Raw genomic sequence first — 17045 nt, forward strand, 5'->3', positions numbered from 1 at the left:
TTGCTAGATAGTTATTAAACTTGAACTTAAAGATTGCTTGATTGAATTAAGCCAAAGACATTTGATGTTTAATGATTTCTAAGCAAATGGACATTTACCTAGACATAGGACTTGTCTAAAATTGTGTTTAGACTTAAGAGATTACTTTGATTGAAAGCTTGTCACCTAGATTGGATCTTAGTTACTTGAAGTCAATTCCCTTAGCCCATGGATTCACTTGTTTATATTTCTAGGATATTAGTTTGTTACAAATCATCTATCTTCTTGTTTGCTTAGATTAGGAAGGTTTGTGTATTCTTGGTGTTATAAGTCTCTAGTTCTCTGTGGATTCGATCCTAAAATGCTACAATGACATACCATTCGATTGTGGTATTGTTGGCACATTAGGTTAATTGGTGTGTGCTTAAACGCGTAATCAATTAACTATATATCTGGTTGTTTTTGATGTTACAGGGTTAGGATCAGTGTCGAGGGATATGACCTTTCCCTTCGAGCCGTTGATCTCGACATTTCCTTGGTGAACCACTTCAGCTCTTGTGGAAACGTGGAGTTCGTGAAGGTGCCGAGAGACCCGGTGACCAATGCTATTAACGGCACAAGTACTACTGTGGTTCTCGGCGGGAAAGGTGCAGCAGAGAAGGCCTTGGCCCTCAACGGAAGTGACGTGGGAGGATGGAGAGCGTCCGTCAAGATCTTACCACCAGCGCTAAGTAGTCTGAGATCTGGGTTGACTACTCGTGAAGCGGCACGTCAATACGTCGCCCACTTCAAAAGATACAAGTAAATTTATATACTCGTATTTTTCTCTTGCATTATGTTTTTAATTTTGCTGACAAATTCATTATTGCAGGAGCCGAGGCATTACTGTTAAAGGATATGATTATTTGCTCTGTGAGGCTGATGTCAAGAGGGCTTTGGTTAACTATTTCTCTTCCTGTGGAGAGATCACCGATGTTTTTGTTTTCAAAAGGTTTGTTGAGTAAACTGTGTGAGATTTTTTTTTTTTTTTTTTTACAAACTCCATCTAACCTCAGTTTTTCTTTTGCAGACGTGCTTTGGTCTACTTTTTCGAATATGAAGCAGTGGAAAATGCTTTGAAGGTTTGTCGACCAAGTCAAAGACGTGTCACGGGGACGTGTTTCCGTGCTAGAGCTATGCCGATACCGAAACGGTTGATTGTTCATGGCCCTGACTCCTGCCTTGCTACTCCTACTTATTGAAGATCGTCTTTTGTTTTAGACATTATAATCTGTGTATGGCTGGATGACTCGGGTTTTATTTTGTTAATTTAGATGGTTGTTTTAGTCTTCAGCACTTAAAAAGGATATTATGAAACTTCTAATTATTTAAAAAAGTATTTAGTAAGCATCTTGTGCAGTGTGGTGTTCTTTATATGGTTTAAATCTCAGTTTAATAAGATCATTAAGTAGGGGTTATTGGTTGTTGTATTTTAATGGATTTGAAAATCCGAACTAAATCTAGTGTTATTGATTCTATAATTTTCAAATCTGTATTAAAATCATGTGTTATTGGTTTAATGATTCATAAATTCTGTATCAAATCAAGTGTTATTCAATCGCACGAATTTACTAATATATTTGATTTTATAGTGGATTTGAATAGATTTGTTTGGATTTTTTAGTTAAAGATACAAAGACTTAAATCCGAGAGAAAACTTCCGGATTTGCATATTTTATTTGGATTTATAAATACTATATGGATTTCTAAATCAATTAAAATATATAAACTAATAACACCTCCTTAAGTCACTAAGAACCAAAAAAAAAAGGTGTCTCAAATCTTTGTTTGCAAGTCGTTGAGGAAAGATTATGACAATGAGACCAGATTCGTTGTGGCTATTCCGGACAAGTTCTTGTGTTGAGCGATCATTTTGAGAACATAGTGCAATCCGAATGCAAATGGCACAAACCCTTTTGAACTTAGAAGCTCAATTATCCGGTTATAATCCATCTTAATCTGAGATGGGTTGTTATTACGGTTAAGGGGCCAAAAGAGAGCAAGGAGAATGCATTCGGATCAATTCGAGCATGGTCGAGAGTTTAGAGACTCCTCTCTCGCGAAGAGTATTTTCTCTAATCTACTACTTTTAAATTTGATCAAGTCTAACACACAATTCTGTTATGCATGACAACACTCCTGTAATAATTAAGTAGATTATGTGCTGTAAATGTACATTTACAAGACGATTCATCATGCCAAAACTCCTTCATGGAAGGCATTGGTATAGTTCCTGGGCTGAGCTAAAGGCAAAGTATTATCAGCTTGCATTCTGATAAGCGCTAAATCGGCTGGATTACCAACGCAGGCACCAATTGCCAACCTCTGTTGTTTATTTTTATTTGATGAGCAAGAACTTTTATATGGAAAAGAAAAAGAACCATTTAGTTAGAAAAAAAAGGTACCATTAGAACTATTAAAGGTAGAAAAGCTGTGTGAAATGAATAAACATCATGTGTATTATTACTATATGAAAAAGCAAATGATTATAAGTTTATAACCCATTCGGCGAAAACTTATCTTTCGGAAAAGCCAACGAGCTTTTGAGTTCCCTGCTTTAGAAGGCATCATCAACCAAGTAAAGGAATATAACCTTTTTGACTGTGTCGAACTTTAAGTCCTTCACGCTTCACTGTTAATTATAGTGTTAGTCTTTTCACTTTCTGATTTTTATATACTTCCTAAAACAGTCCTTCCCATTATATTTGACTTTACGTACGGTAATTAACAACTCCGAGAAGGTAAATCAAAGACTTGACTACGTTTTTTGACATGTAAGTCTTCGTTTTAACCACCTCTTTTCATATTTATAGTTTTGTCCTAAAACTAAAAGTAAATGCGGAAGGTAAAATGGGCATTGTGACACCTTAATGAAGTTTATCCTAATCTCTACTGTATTCATTGTATGTCAAAGTAGGTGTTATACGTAACTTTCAGTAAAAGTAAGAGATTTTTTCTCATGTAGTACTAAACTTTAGGTTTCAAAAAAAAAAACTTTAGGTTTCCAAAATAAAATTTTGCATAAATGCATGGCAATGTAACGTGCAAATTGTTGCAGTCTGGTCTTTATTCAAGATGTTAGGTTTGACTACGCAAGAAGATAATATCTACTGTCAGAGATGGGTCATATAAAGGAGTATACTGAGATGTATATAAAATTTTACTTTGTTCTTAATTCAACAATATGTGACGTGTATAAATACTTTATGGTGTTGGTTTGTTCATTTTGGAGAAACTCAAGTACTTAAACAAGTTTTGTCCTTAACTAATTTTGAGCTAATGTCAATTTGAACATTATAAATAAGTTAGCGTCTTGATTATTTGTTTGCGTTTACCTTTTATATTACAATGTTTGACAAAGAATAATATTTTAATCATCATAATGATCAAGATAATATGTAAAACATTTTTTCGTTAATGGTAGTATGCTAAACATACACAAATGTAAACAATTACAAACAATCAAACTTAATTGATGAATGCTACCGATTTGATTGTTGTGCTAGGAAAGCTCAAAAAGAATAGTTTTCAAAGTTTCAAGTTCCAAAATTCGATAACAAAAGAAGTAATCAGTTAATCTGTTATTGTAGATGTTTGAATAACATCTTGATGAAAAATAATTTTTAAAACATATATAGGACATAAGTTTATTTAATTGTAAATAAAATAACAGTATATGCTAATATGCATTTAATATTTATGCATGGATTATCTCCTATGGGGTAAACGTAAGACGAGTTACAAGTGTTTGGTTAGAAGAAGATCGACTGTAGCATTGCTGTCTGCCGATTAGTTAGAAACTTCCGCCTTACGAATACTGATTGCATACGCCTATTTAATTAGAATTTTGATATAAATTATGATTATTTTCTTGAGATGTTATTTTGCAATATTATATGATTAAGAACTACCGCACATAATAAATCTACTTACGGAACCTAAGATACTAATTGTAATATACACATATGTTTGATGCAATAAGTTCATATGATTAGTTTGAGTAGAAGAATTACTAACCTATTGCTTGAATTATCTGATTTTATAATCGACTGTATCATTCGTTTTAAAAACAGGTAAGCAGAATTTGATTTCTCTGACCAATTAGCTAATTAATTATGTACGAATTTAAATTGTATGTTTGAAACGATATTAAATTAACCAGTGATCTAACGAAACATATATTATTATAAATTGATGACAGTAAATATAAAGGCCACGTAAAAAGATTTTGTGGACCAATAAACTTCAACGTAGAAGCATCTAAAAAGCGATCGAGTTAGTGTTGAATAAGATTTAGTTTAGTCGTTAGAAGAAGTTAGGGTTTTTGAGGGTCCCAGCGTGTATGAGTTTGCGTGCCTTGATGTGCTTAAAACTAAATTTACACCAATAATCAACCACCATACCGAGACGTTTTTGCTTCATTTCTTTGAAAATATATATATGATATATACCACAGTATTCTTTTAAGTTAAAAACATAGTACATTACATGATAATTGATATGGATATAGGTATTTATCAACGTAGCGGGAAATGTAGTATACTATTCACTGATTTGCCACACAAAAAAAAAATATTTATTGATTTTAAATTAAATTTCATCAAAAACTAAACATCCAACTTAATTTTGTAGCCATTAGTTTTATCTGAATGATTTGAGACGTATAGTACTGATTCATATTTGCCAACTGTTTTATATATTGATCAGAACACGATGTATTCAATTATAAACAATTTGACTTCAATAATGTTTCTTAACATACGTATATAGTACGTGGCATGGTGTGGATCATTTGTTTTTTTTTTTTGAAAAAGGGTGTGGATCATTTGTTGAGTAATGAATAGTGATGTATACAGTCGTAGACACTGTTCCATGCAAACTTTGTAATACATACAGATATTAAATACAATAATTATTAATTACACAATAATAATTGAATGCCTGCTAACCATATGAAAAAAAAAACTCAACGTCTCCACGTGGAAAACCTAATATATATATGTTGGTACGAATCGGTTTCATGTATATTCTGAAAGGGAGGTGACAAACTCATGACACTGAAATTTTTATTAATGGGTATATTTAAATTAAATATCAACGGGCTAGCATAATTAATAATTAATCATATATGTTGTCTCATATATAAGTCACACACAAAACGACTTACATTTTTACTCTGTAGAAAAAAGTGCATGTGTTTTTTTTTTATCTTTTAAAGACACATCTTTTTCTTGCTATCATTATTTTTCATATTTATCATGATATAAACTTAATTGATTTTTCTTCTGTACATTAAAATTCTTTGAAGGCCTCACAAACTGTCTTTTGTCAACATATGGGATTAGTTGTAGCAACTTTTGTGTACCTACATTGCTTCACAAACTTGATCATCTTCTTCTCTTCATTTCTATTTTCTTACAAATAATAATATGATAAGTTTCCGCAGGGGTATTTTCGTACGGGCCATCAAAGTCAAAAGCTAAGATCTTCTCGTTCCGACAAGATACAAGACACGAGACACAAATACTCTATTTAAAGCGCAAAGATCAGACACACACACACTTAGCCTCAAAACCTTTCTTCCTTGTGAGTTCTGAGTTATCTTTAACAGGTTCGAAAATACAAAAAATATATCTTAGTTTACTTGTGTACGTATGTTTCTTCGGCTCATACAACGTTAACAAATTCATATCTAATCATGAATACTATTAGGGATCAAAAGCTTATCTGCTTCTTTCTTTTATCTTAGCTTTACCTATGCTAAATTTTCTAGATTTATTCAAGAATTTTTCTAAGTATATTTAACATTAATTTGTGTTATAGTAAAATGGGGAGATCTCCGTGTTGCGACGAGAATGGGCTGAAGAAAGGGCCATGGACACAAGAAGAGGATGAGAAACTGATTGATCACATTCAAAAACACGGTCATGGAAGCTGGAGAGCTCTTCCTAAGCAAGCCGGTTTAAACCGATGTGGAAAGAGTTGTAGACTGAGATGGACCAACTACTTGAGACCTGACATCAAGAGAGGAAACTTCACTGAAGAGGAAGAAGAAACCATCATCAACCTCCATTCGCTTCTTGGAAACAAGTAATCAATTAATTACTCTTACACATCGTTCCTTAATAACTTCAGTATATTATATGCTAATTCTTTTTTTTTATGATATGCTAATTCTTTCAGTTGAAAATTTCTATACTTTGTTGTAAACGGTCAAAAAGTAATAGTGTTATATAAAAGTAATAGTATTATATGAAGAACAAATATATTAGTACATGGTTTATGGATATAATAAAATAATTGAAACACCTACTACACTGTTTTTCTTTAGCTGCATACGTAAGTGGCCGTTTTTCAATCTTGAAACTGAAACTAATTATCTTTTTAGGACTAAGTAAATCAGTATTAGGTATTTATCTTAAACTAATTCACTAGGTTAATATCAGTTTCATTAGTTTTATATTTTGTATTTGTTTTTGAAAGGTGGTCGTCAATAGCCAGTAATCTTCCTGGAAGAACGGACAATGAAATCAAAAACTATTGGAACACACATTTGAGAAAGAAACTGCTCCAAATGGGGATTGACCCGGTGACACATAGGCCTCGAACCGACCATCTGAACGTGTTAGCCGCTCTCCCACAACTTATCGCCGCCGCAAATTTCAACAACCTCTTGAATCTCAATCAAAATGTGCAACTGGATGCAACAACTCTTGCCAAAGCTCAATTATTACACAACATGATTCAAGTCCTTAGCACCAACAACAACAACATTCCAAGTTCTTCTCCATTAACCATGCAGACCAATAACAATCTCTTTGGCCAATCTTCTTACTTAGAGAACCAAAGTCTTTTTGGTCAACCTCAAAACTTCTCTCACGTTCCTGGGGCTAACCACGACGAGAAAATGATGGTAGAAAACCAACTGATTGATCAGCCTTTGGATTCTTTTTCTTCTCTGATGCAAATGGATGTTCAAGATGATCATAATTCGCTTCCTCTATTGGCTGCGGCATCTCCTGAGGAATTTAAACAAAGCCAGATGATGATCAAAAACAAAGACATCGTTCACCGTCATGATACTTCTAACCCTTCATCATCAAACTCGTCGTTCACACAAGATCACCATCAGCCATGGTGTGACACTATTGATGATGAAGCAGGTGATTCTTATTGGAAAGAGATCATGGAGTAAGATCCCTGTTACTCATTCACATGTGTTTATTTTTTGGATATTATAAATTTGACTAATTTTCACATGACTGCATATAATCAACGGTTTGGCTAGTCTAATGTTTTAATTCTCCGTTTTTCAGGCAAACGTGTTCGGAACCATGGCCGTTCCCTGAATAGACAAGATTGAAAAACAAAACAAAAAAGTGCTAGAGAATAATTTTATATTTTTGTTGTTGTTGTCGATAGAGTTATTCTATGCATATTTATCGTTCACTCATTTCACAGTTCCTTTTTCTTTCAGACCATGTATAGTAAATTGATCTTGTAAAGTTTTAACTTATTGTATTAAATACACATATTTGATCTTGTTTGTAATTACACTTTTAGAATATAATTTCAGATGTCCTTTTCAAATATGAAGTTTGTTTATTTTCCGATCATCATTATAAAACATAAACGTATATACAAGTATCAAACGCAAAGACAAATATTTTCTTCGATTTGAATTTTACTTGGAAATAACTATACTATATAAACGTGAACGCATATACAAACGCGTAACAAAAAACAGTCAAGCCTGTAATGTCTGCTATTAATTGTATTTTAGTCAAAGATGTAAAAACAAAACAAAATCTTGACTATCCCATGCCAAATGAACAAATAAATATGATTACTTTTGGATAAGAAATATATATACATACTTTTGTTTGTTTCACCAAATATGATTGAAGATTAAAGATTTAGTTGGCGATGGGTAAGAAGAAGTGAACTACAATATACACTCTGAAAGTGACACAATCTTGACTTTTCGTAGGAGACAAAAAGACTAACTGAAGAGTTACATAACTTACGCTAGCTGTTTCGCGGGACAGAACATCTTGACATTATTTTTAATCTTGCGGCCGAGACTAAACTTACTCTGGAACATATTATGATCTGAAACAAATGAATTATAAACAAAAATATATCGAAATAATATTTGTTTGCAATTGTAATTATCGTCGTGATTATCATAATTATCGTTTAACAAACTAATATTATTGATCAACATCAAAATGTGTTTTACTTTAAGCCAAAGAAAAATGTTTTAAAAGAAAAATCCAAGAAAGATGTATACTTTGGTCAATGGAATCTGATTTTGTTTTCTTAATTCTAATTCAGATTAAACGCTCAAGCACATTTAATTATGAACAGTGACAGAGGATAAACGTGTGTTAATGTAAACGATTGACGATTATAAGAAGGTACTAAAAAAGTATTCTCAAGAATATAAAAGCCAAAGGCTAATATTTTTTATTCGGTTCAATTTCTTCGAACCAACTCAAATAGCTTTTGACTATAACAAAACCAACGCCGACTTTCCTCAATTCATCAAAATATAATCATATTTGTTAATTTATCAGTCTCGGTATGAATTCATTCTGAGCTATATGTCTTCTTCTAAATATTGTATGTAACAAGAGATCAGAGACGCCATCATAAAATCCTTAAAAAGGAGTTTACCAGAGCCGATTTAGTTCGTCCGTGGATCAATTTTAATCGGTATAATTGAGGACCGGTTAATTTATTCCGTAGCATTCTTTTTCTTTGTTCCTGCTCTATTTGTTCTTTTTTTTTTTCTTTTTTTGTTTCACAAACTCCTGAATTATAAATTTATTGTATACTAACCCATGTTACTTTTTTATCGCAAAATCAATACCATTAAAATGAGATCATTCCCATTTTATACCCTTAACGAAATACTTCAGTTTTCAAAAATTATCCTTAATTTTATGAACAAACTAAAATTTTCATTAATGACATTATTGTCTTTTGGTTTTTGGGCCTATCATTACATTTAAATGGACATGATGTTGTACAACAAGTAATTTTTAACATTCTAGCCTATCATAATTTATAATCAAATCATATTACTTATGTTTAATTTATAGAAATAATCAACAATTCATATACTCACACTTTTTATATAATTAAGTAACAAATAACAAACCTGCATAATTGAAACTTATCATGCGGCATTTTATATAATCAAAACAAAAAACTTATCAATTTGTAGATAAAACAACAAAAATAGTACACGCGCTAAAATCTAAGATAAAACAACAAAAATAGTATCCTTGCTGAAATTCTAGTAAATGTTATAAGTCACAACTGTAAATGAATTTGAAACTTTTCCTGTTAAGCTCAGTGATCGAACTTAACGAGACTGATATAAAAGGACTAACCGTAACAGACCCAGTAAGCCTTAATTATGATCATATCACCAAAAGATAAGATTTTTCGACTATCACAATATTTACATTTTTATTACATTATTAGGATCATATAACCAGTGTTTCAAAAAAAAAAAAAAAAAAAAAAATAGGATCATATAACCAGAGCTTAGTAATACATGGAAATGAATCAGATACAAAACACTAAACGTAATCGTACCCTGATGATGCAAGGTTTCGTTTGGTCTGTGTTGGCAATAGACACCGCATGTTGTCTTTGCATTTAACCCCTTTCAAGCCTTTCTCTTCCTGCTTCATTGTCAGCTTTGATGCCACTACTTTAATCCCACTCCTCACATAGTTCAGAACCAACACCACAAGATCTCTGCAAAAGCAGCCATGATTAAACCGTTACCCCTTCGTATATATGAATAAAAAGAAACTCAAGTGTTGTGTACTTACAAGGGTGAGCAAGGAGAGCGAGAACCGTTGACAAAGTAGACAAACAAGTAAGAATCGAAATGCTGGCCGTTGATTAGGTAAAATCCGTGTAGTCTCCTTACACACCTGAAAGACATTCTTTTGTACAATCTGATAGCTGGATTGTTGTGTGCAATCACATGAAGGTAAACACCACGGCACACAGGGATACTGGAAGCGTATTTGATGACCTCTTTAATAAGCGACTTTGCTGCAAAGAAACAAAAGTTGCAGAGAAAGAGAGGAGAAGAACCAATAAAAATCCATATCATTGTACATTGGGTTATATAATCACTACCTACTCCGAGTTTTCTGTAGGTTTCTACAACTCCGAGCGTTAGGATGTACACCAATGTCTCCTCTCCCTTGGACGAGTCATATCTTATTAAATCTGATATCTACGCAAGACATAGAAAAAAGTCTCAGTATATATATACGCAAAGGATATCCATTGACTTGTTACATTAAGCTAACGGGGTCAAAACAGAGGATCCGTTTGATTTTTGAGAGCTTTTGTAAGAAACCCATCTGATGAGCATAGGCTTTAAACCATAGTACACTATGAAACATTTCAACAACAATCAAAATCTACAATTTACTACAATGACTTATAAACCCAAAAGAACGAATACAACATACAGCTTATAAACCCATGCGGTTAACATACCACAAAAAAAAAAAAAAAAAAAAAAAATTCAATAAAATGCTGCTGAAATTGAACAAAGTTTTGATTTTTAAGAAAACTGTAAGAACCCCATTTCAAAATCGACACTTCACCAAGCCTTGCAGCTTCTTCACAGAACAAAACACACACAAACACACTCAAAACAAGCTTGCACCGTAACTTAAACGTTTACTATAAAGAGCTGTTGAATGTTAACTGTAATAAACCGATTCATTCAGCCATTCATAATCTACACTTGAACAACAACAAGACCTTGCAGCGTCATTACAAGAACATTCAATTAAGCCAAACAAGGAAGAAAATGCTCGAAGTAAAAAAGAAACTCACTTCACTTTCTTTGGCAAGCACGAACTTAGCAGTAACAAAACCAATAAGCTCCTCAGAGTGACCATCAGGACGGCTCCGATCAACAGCAGCCCAAGAGACAATATCACCACCGTTGACAACATTCTGAAAAAACTCAGACTCATACCTGAAGAAAGACATCAAATTTCCCCAAAAAGGGAAAGTCAAATCAAAAAAAAAAAAAAACAGATTCTAAATCTAAAAAAGATGTTCAAAGAAAGGAACTTTTTCAGTTAACCTGATCGGGAACAAGTCGCGATGGATCTGCTCCAGACGTTCCAAATCAGAAGGGTTTATCGGCCTGAAGCAAATACTCGGACGACGAAGAGGCGTCTCGGGTTCCTCCATTGACGAATCCCCCACGAACCCACGAGGAAATCGCGACATTTATCGCGGTGATCTAAACCTCGAACCCTAGATTTCTAACGGTGTGTGATCATCTGAACCCAAGATTCAAATCGGTCACGGAATCGGATCCGGGTAGGATAGGGTTTCGGAATCCGGAGATCGAATCCGTTGATCTGCAAAGATTTCGCCGAGGGGATCGAATTGAATTGAATCGAATCGAATGAGACGACTTTTTGGAGAAGAAGAGAAAGAGTCTTCCTTCCCCCAGGCTTGAAGCGAAGCTTCTTTGATTCCTTGGGATCATCTCACGTGCCTTCCCACAAACAGGCACGTGCATCTTTGCTTACAACGTTAGTAGGCGTAAAATAATTAAATTAAATTAAATCAAATAACTACTCATATTTTAACATTTATCGTTTGGCAATTTACCTCAAACTGTCACATGTAAATAACTCTAGACATCTAAGTGATTTATAGAATATAGTTGTGTGAGTCGTCTTTCTTTTGGCGACTCATGGACGGATTTACAGTGTCTAGAGAGGGACTGTCCCCATAAAAATTTACATATTCATTTGGCGACTCATGGACGGATCTACAGTGTCTAGGGAAGGGGCAGCTGTCTCCATAAAAATCATTTATATATTAAAGGAGAATCATTACAACATTTAAATTAATCATGCGTCATCACTACAATAAATCTTAGAATCCTTATAAAAATAGGTTGGTTCATCTAAATATATAATAACATTTTATTAAACTAAACATTAACATAAATTCATTATTAATGTTTTTCATTATTTCCTTAACTAAAAATTATGAAATTGGTTAATGTGGCTAAAGTATATATGAAATTAATGATTTTGAATAATAAAGATTTGAAAAAAAAATTGTGTCTTCTCTATCATATTTGTTTAATTTTAAATTAATAAAATAAATTAACAATAACAATATAATAAAAAATTAGATTTTTCTATATATGTTATATTTTGATTTTTTTTAAACGATTATAAATTACTACAACTATTGAAAGTCTCACATTCAAATTTTGTGATCCATGGTTTATTTTTTTTTTTTGTTATGATAAGATACATATTATTACAAAATCATATAAGTAATAAACATTCTAATTTAATAAATATTAAGTGTAAAAGATATATATATAAATATTAAGTGCAAAAAATATTTTAAGTGTAAAAGATATATTAAGTGTAAAAAATACATAAATATTTTAATTTCAAAATTTTCTTTGAACCATTATTTTTGGTAAAACTTTTTTAACAAATATTGACAACTTAATATTTAAATTTTATACTTAGCCTTGATTTTTTTTTTAATATTTAAAAATTATTATACTATTAATCAGACAATGAAAATTTTGTTATTAGTGATTTAAAGTTTTTGTTATAAAAATATACAAATGATAAAAAACTATATGAGTAGATTGCAACATTTAATATATAACAATATCAATATATATATATATATGTTAATGTCATTTAAATTTAATTATATACCATATAAAATAGAAAAGTGATTGTTTGGATTAATGAAATTTATTTATGTCTTCACACCAATTTAATTATATATGTAATAGTTACTGATTTTTTAATTTTTAATAACACTATATATATAATGTTCATTCCACCTAAGGCGCGAATCTTAACATAGTTTACATATAATTACACCCTGTTCGTTTACCTATCGCATGACCTGCGACCTGCGACATGCGACCTGCAACTGATCGCAGGTTATTGTTCGTTTTGATGTCACGTAACATGTGACCTGCGATTGGTCGCATGTCGCAAGTTGCAGGTTGTTGTTCGTTTTGATGTCGCGCGACTGATCGTACGAACGGGTTCCCATTCAAGTCGTCCGGAAAAACAGCGACTAAAAATTAAGAAAATTTTGATCACTGATCGCAGGTCGCGCGACACGTAAACGAACATAGTTTTAGTCGCAGGTCGCAAGCCGCATATCGCGCGATACGTAAACGAACGTAATCTTAGTCGCAGGTCGCGCGATACTTAAACGAACAGGTTCTTAATATATGTACATGGTACATATTAAAGATGTTGCAGCTCAGGTGGTTAAAACCTTAACTTTTCCCCCACTAGTCTTTTGTCTGAACTTCCATCTAACTCCTTTAAAGTGTTCATTTATTTTATTATGAGTTTCCTTTTCTGATTTTTTTTTGTCCACCTGTCGTATCCATCTTTTCATCTCTCATGTTGCCTTTCTTCTAGTCCTTTTGTTTTTTGTTTCTTTTTTTTTCTCACATTGTAATTTTTTGTCACTCAAACTTTTAATATTATTGTTTTCTTAACAACTTATTCTATTGTTTTTATTTCATTTTATTTGTTAGTGAATTCATCTTATATTTCTTTTCAAAACAATTATTTTAGTTGTATGAATTTAACATTAAAAATATTTTTCTTTAAAAATCATATAAATATTTATCTTATAATATTTAATTTAAACATATTAATTAATTAGTTAATTTTCTTTCACTAAAATTATTTTCTAGTTCCACCACTGTTTGGCGTTCTAGAGATTTCTCACTTGTAGAGTTGAAAAGTTTGTTTGTGATCTCTACATCTCATCTGATTGTGGAATTTTTCTACTTTATGTATAAATAGTTTCAATATGGTCGTTCTGAAAGAAGTGTCTATTTTTTCCGGATGGAACTTATGGCTTCGATGGTTCGATGACATATTGTTGCAATGGTGAAGTGAAAAGTTTGGTATCAACCTTGCATCATTTGTCTTTTGTGGTTCTTGTTAAAATTTTGGTTAGTTTGATATTTTATACTTAGCTACATAACATTGTATTGATGTTGTGTTGTTTGTTTTTTGTTGCTAAAACTTGTCACTCATGTACGGGTTTTAAACTCGTAGATTTTCATTTTTTGTTGCTAAAACTTGTCACTCATGTACGGGTTTTAAACTCGTAGATTTTCATGTCTTCCAATGGCTTTAGTTTTACAAGAATTGTATACCGCCGTCTTTTGTAAATGTGTTTAGCTTATAATCAAAATTCTTTTGAAAACAAAAGTATAGAATATGCTTCTTCTCTTCTATAAAAATATTTTTACTGTTTTCACACATATTAAAAAAACATGTTAAATCACTATAATAAATGTACAATTTTCTGTAATTTTTAATTTTTGATAACTGTTAAACTAATAGTAACTCAATAACGTCAAACTATTTAATTCAATAATGTACAATTAATCCCTGACATATACTAATTGTCTAGTCCTTCATCTAAACTTGGAGCTGTAAGCCTGCAATTGATTATTTTTTCTTTACGGTGTAAATATATTTTCAAGGGGACAAGATATATATCCTTTCTCCCAGAAAAAGACAAGACATAAATCATTGGAGTCGGACTTAATTTTCAACTAGAGATTTGATCCGTATGAACGTGCGGATATTTTTTCCTTTTATAAATGTTTAATTTTGATATTATAATACAATTTTTAAATATATAATTTGTATTTAGTGTTATAACATTTTAATCTTACTGTTTAGATCTTTTATTACTTTATTAATATATAGTGATTTATTTTATAAATTTTAGTTTTTTATAAATTTTTCTTATTACTTTATTAATACATAATGATTTGTTTTATACATTTTACTTTTTATTAATTATTATCAAATTTTCGAGTTCATCTGCACGGGTGTTTAGCATAAATTTATAAAGTACCATGTAATTGTTTTTGTTTCATAATAAAATTTAATTGTATTAGTTTGTATTACCAATTAAGAAATTAATGCATTATTTAATAAAAAAATTAAAAAAAAATTAGTAAGATTTTGTTAGATTTTTTCTCAACATATTTTGTTATTACAAAAAAAAAAATTTAAATTTTCTGTTAAAATAAGTTTATTATTAATATCCTTATTAATTATTATGTAATTAATGAAATAGACCAAGTATGACTTTTTATGATGAATAAAAATTGTACTTCTCTATTAATAGATAAGATATAGACTATAATTATAAATTTATAAAATAGCATATAATTTTTTGTTTTATAATAAATTTTAATTAATATTAATTAATATTATATTTATAATTTCGAAATTAATTAATTCATTATCTAGTAAAAAATATTTAAAATTTTAGTTAGATTTGTTAGATTTGTTTTTCAACTTATTATAACTAAAACTAAAATTCAAATTTATTGTTAAAATTGGTTTATTATTAATATATTTACTGATTATTATGTCATATTATGTAACTATTGAAATGGAACTAGTATAAAATTTTATGATAGATAAAAATTGTATTTCTCTTTTAATAGAGAAAATATCTATTAATCTTACCTTCACTTATACTTGACATGAATAAGATTAAAATCAATACAACTAACATGTTGAAAAAAACGAACATGTTGATCTTGCAAATATACAAAAATACAAACACGCGTGAATAAAAATAATATGTAAATAATCATATTATTAATGATACATATAAAACTTAGTCAAATAGTTTTACATTGTACATTTCTAATATATGATTCTATTTTCAGAAAGAAAGAAGTTTAGACATATATTTATACATGCACAAAAATTTAGAGAATATTGTTCTGGAATTTCTTTCCAATTACAACAGGGCACAAGAAGAAAGAATAGGTCAAAATGACTGGAATTCAAACACAATATATAAATCTCTACTCAGTTCAAATTACAATAATATATAAATAATCTAGTCCACGAAGACTAAAAATAAAGGAATACTAGATTTTGATCAAAGTGATGAATTAAGTTTTATTCGCATAATTATTTACTGAATATTAGAAATTTTATACAAATGTGTTTTTATACAATTTTTTTTTAAATATATATAATTAAATTAAAAATTCTATAATATAAAAATAAGATAATTCATTTATATAACCTGCCATATTAATTTTACTTATGCTTTAAAGCTTTCAAATATAATAAGAATATACTTTGAACCTTTTATATTGGTCAAATTTTATTTTATTAATAATATAAATTTCCTATATGTCATTCAACCAATCTCATACTTGATAAATATTTACATGTTTATGAAATAATCTGCAAAAAACTGTAATTGTAAAACATAACATATAGTTTGATATACCATATAATCAAATAATATTAATATCAATAAAATTTAGTATTGTATTTTTTATCAAATTCAAATATATCTACATTTAATATTATAATTTAAATATGTATATTAAAATATAAAATTATTTATTAGTTTAAATATTTTACTTTAATATTTTATTTTAATAAGTGGAAGCAGTTTGTAAAATTTATGACCGCATGTTAATATGTATATGTAATTATTTTAATTTTAAAATTTATTAAATATTTAATAAATGGATTAAGTAACTTTATATTTATTTATTGGTCTCAATTAAATTATGCATTTGAATTATATATATGAAATTGTATATAAATTTTTTTATTATTCTATAAATGAAAATTAAATTAATATTTATTTATTAGAATATTTAATATTAATTACGATTTTTTGTTTAAATGTAAATATTTAATAATATATATTTAAATTTAAATAAAAAGGTATTAAAAGATATCATTACAATGAAATCTTAGAATTAAAAGATACTTAAGAGTATCTTAGATATCTTATTTTGAAAATATTGAAATAATATATTAGATTATGGTATATATTTAATAGTAACTAAGTTCATTGTATGAGAAATAATAGAAATTTAAATAATGTAATGGTCCAACTATGAATTTTTGTAAGTAGATTTTTAGTGATTCTGTTGTAAT

General features: G+C 29.9%; 2 protein-coding genes and 1 long non-coding RNA gene across 4 annotated transcripts; 2 read left to right on the forward strand and 1 right to left on the reverse strand.

Annotated features, from left to right (window-relative positions):
* Positions 1-242: 242 nt before the first annotated feature.
* LOC125584110 lies at positions 243-1365 on the forward strand. The gene is made up of 3 exons (XR_007321111.1): positions 243-780; positions 851-970; positions 1049-1365. It is a non-coding gene; the product is annotated as an uncharacterized LOC125584110 (long non-coding RNA).
* Positions 1366-5506: 4141 nt separating this feature from the next.
* LOC106385950 (transcription factor MYB41) lies at positions 5507-7390 on the forward strand. The gene is made up of 4 exons (XM_013825847.3): positions 5507-5629; positions 5842-6108; positions 6502-7209; positions 7335-7390. The coding sequence occupies exons 2-4, from the start codon at positions 5846-5848 to the stop codon at positions 7369-7371; spliced, it is 1008 nt and encodes a 335-aa protein (XP_013681301.2). The 5' UTR covers positions 5507-5629; positions 5842-5845; the 3' UTR covers positions 7372-7390.
* Positions 7391-9352: 1962 nt separating this feature from the next.
* Positions 9353-11553, reverse strand: LOC106385102 (histone acetyltransferase MCC1-like). 2 transcript variants are annotated; one of them, XM_048752004.1, is made up of 5 exons: positions 11156-11553; positions 10900-11044; positions 10165-10285; positions 9870-10098; positions 9353-9792 (listed from the first exon to the last, which is right to left on the reverse strand). In XM_048752004.1, exons 1-5 carry the CDS (start codon positions 11302-11304, stop codon positions 9612-9614), a joined length of 825 nt encoding a protein of 274 aa, XP_048607961.1. In that variant the 5' UTR covers positions 11305-11553; the 3' UTR covers positions 9353-9611. The 2 variants fall into 2 exon arrangements, with proteins under 2 accessions (XP_048607961.1, XP_048607962.1); XM_048752005.1 differs by having other exon boundaries at positions 10186-10285; positions 11156-11551.
* Between the last annotated feature and the right edge of the window lie 5492 nt (positions 11554-17045).

This window comes from Brassica napus, chromosome C3 (genome assembly GCF_020379485.1).
Source record: "Brassica napus cultivar Da-Ae chromosome C3, Da-Ae, whole genome shotgun sequence".
Classification (NCBI taxonomy): Eukaryota; Viridiplantae; Streptophyta; class Magnoliopsida; order Brassicales; family Brassicaceae; genus Brassica; species Brassica napus.

What these genes read in the sequence shown, in the direction of transcription:
- LOC106385950 (XM_013825847.3), top strand. Translation starts at nt 5,846, where the DNA reads ATGGGGAGATCTCCGTGTTGCGACGAGAATGGGCTGAAGAAAGGGCCA. An exon ending in CATTCGCTTCTTGGAAACAA is followed by an intron (nt 6,109 to 6,501) that starts GTAATCAATTAA and finishes TGTTTTTGAAAG; the next exon opens with GTGGTCGTCAATAGCCAGTA. An exon ending in TATTGGAAAGAGATCATGGA is followed by an intron (nt 7,210 to 7,334) that starts GTAAGATCCCTG and finishes TCCGTTTTTCAG; the next exon opens with GCAAACGTGTTCGGAACCAT.
- LOC106385102 (XM_048752004.1), bottom strand. Translation starts at nt 11,304, where the DNA reads ATGTCGCGATTTCCTCGTGGGTTCGTGGGGGATTCGTCAATGGAGGAA. An exon ending in TGCTTGCCAAAGAAAGTGAA is followed by an intron (nt 10,286 to 10,899) that starts GTGAGTTTCTTT and finishes TGTCTTGCGTAG; the next exon opens with ATATCAGATTTAATAAGATA. An exon ending in CGCTCTCCTTGCTCACCCTT is followed by an intron (nt 9,793 to 9,869) that starts GTAAGTACACAA and finishes CTGCTTTTGCAG; the next exon opens with AGATCTTGTGGTGTTGGTTC.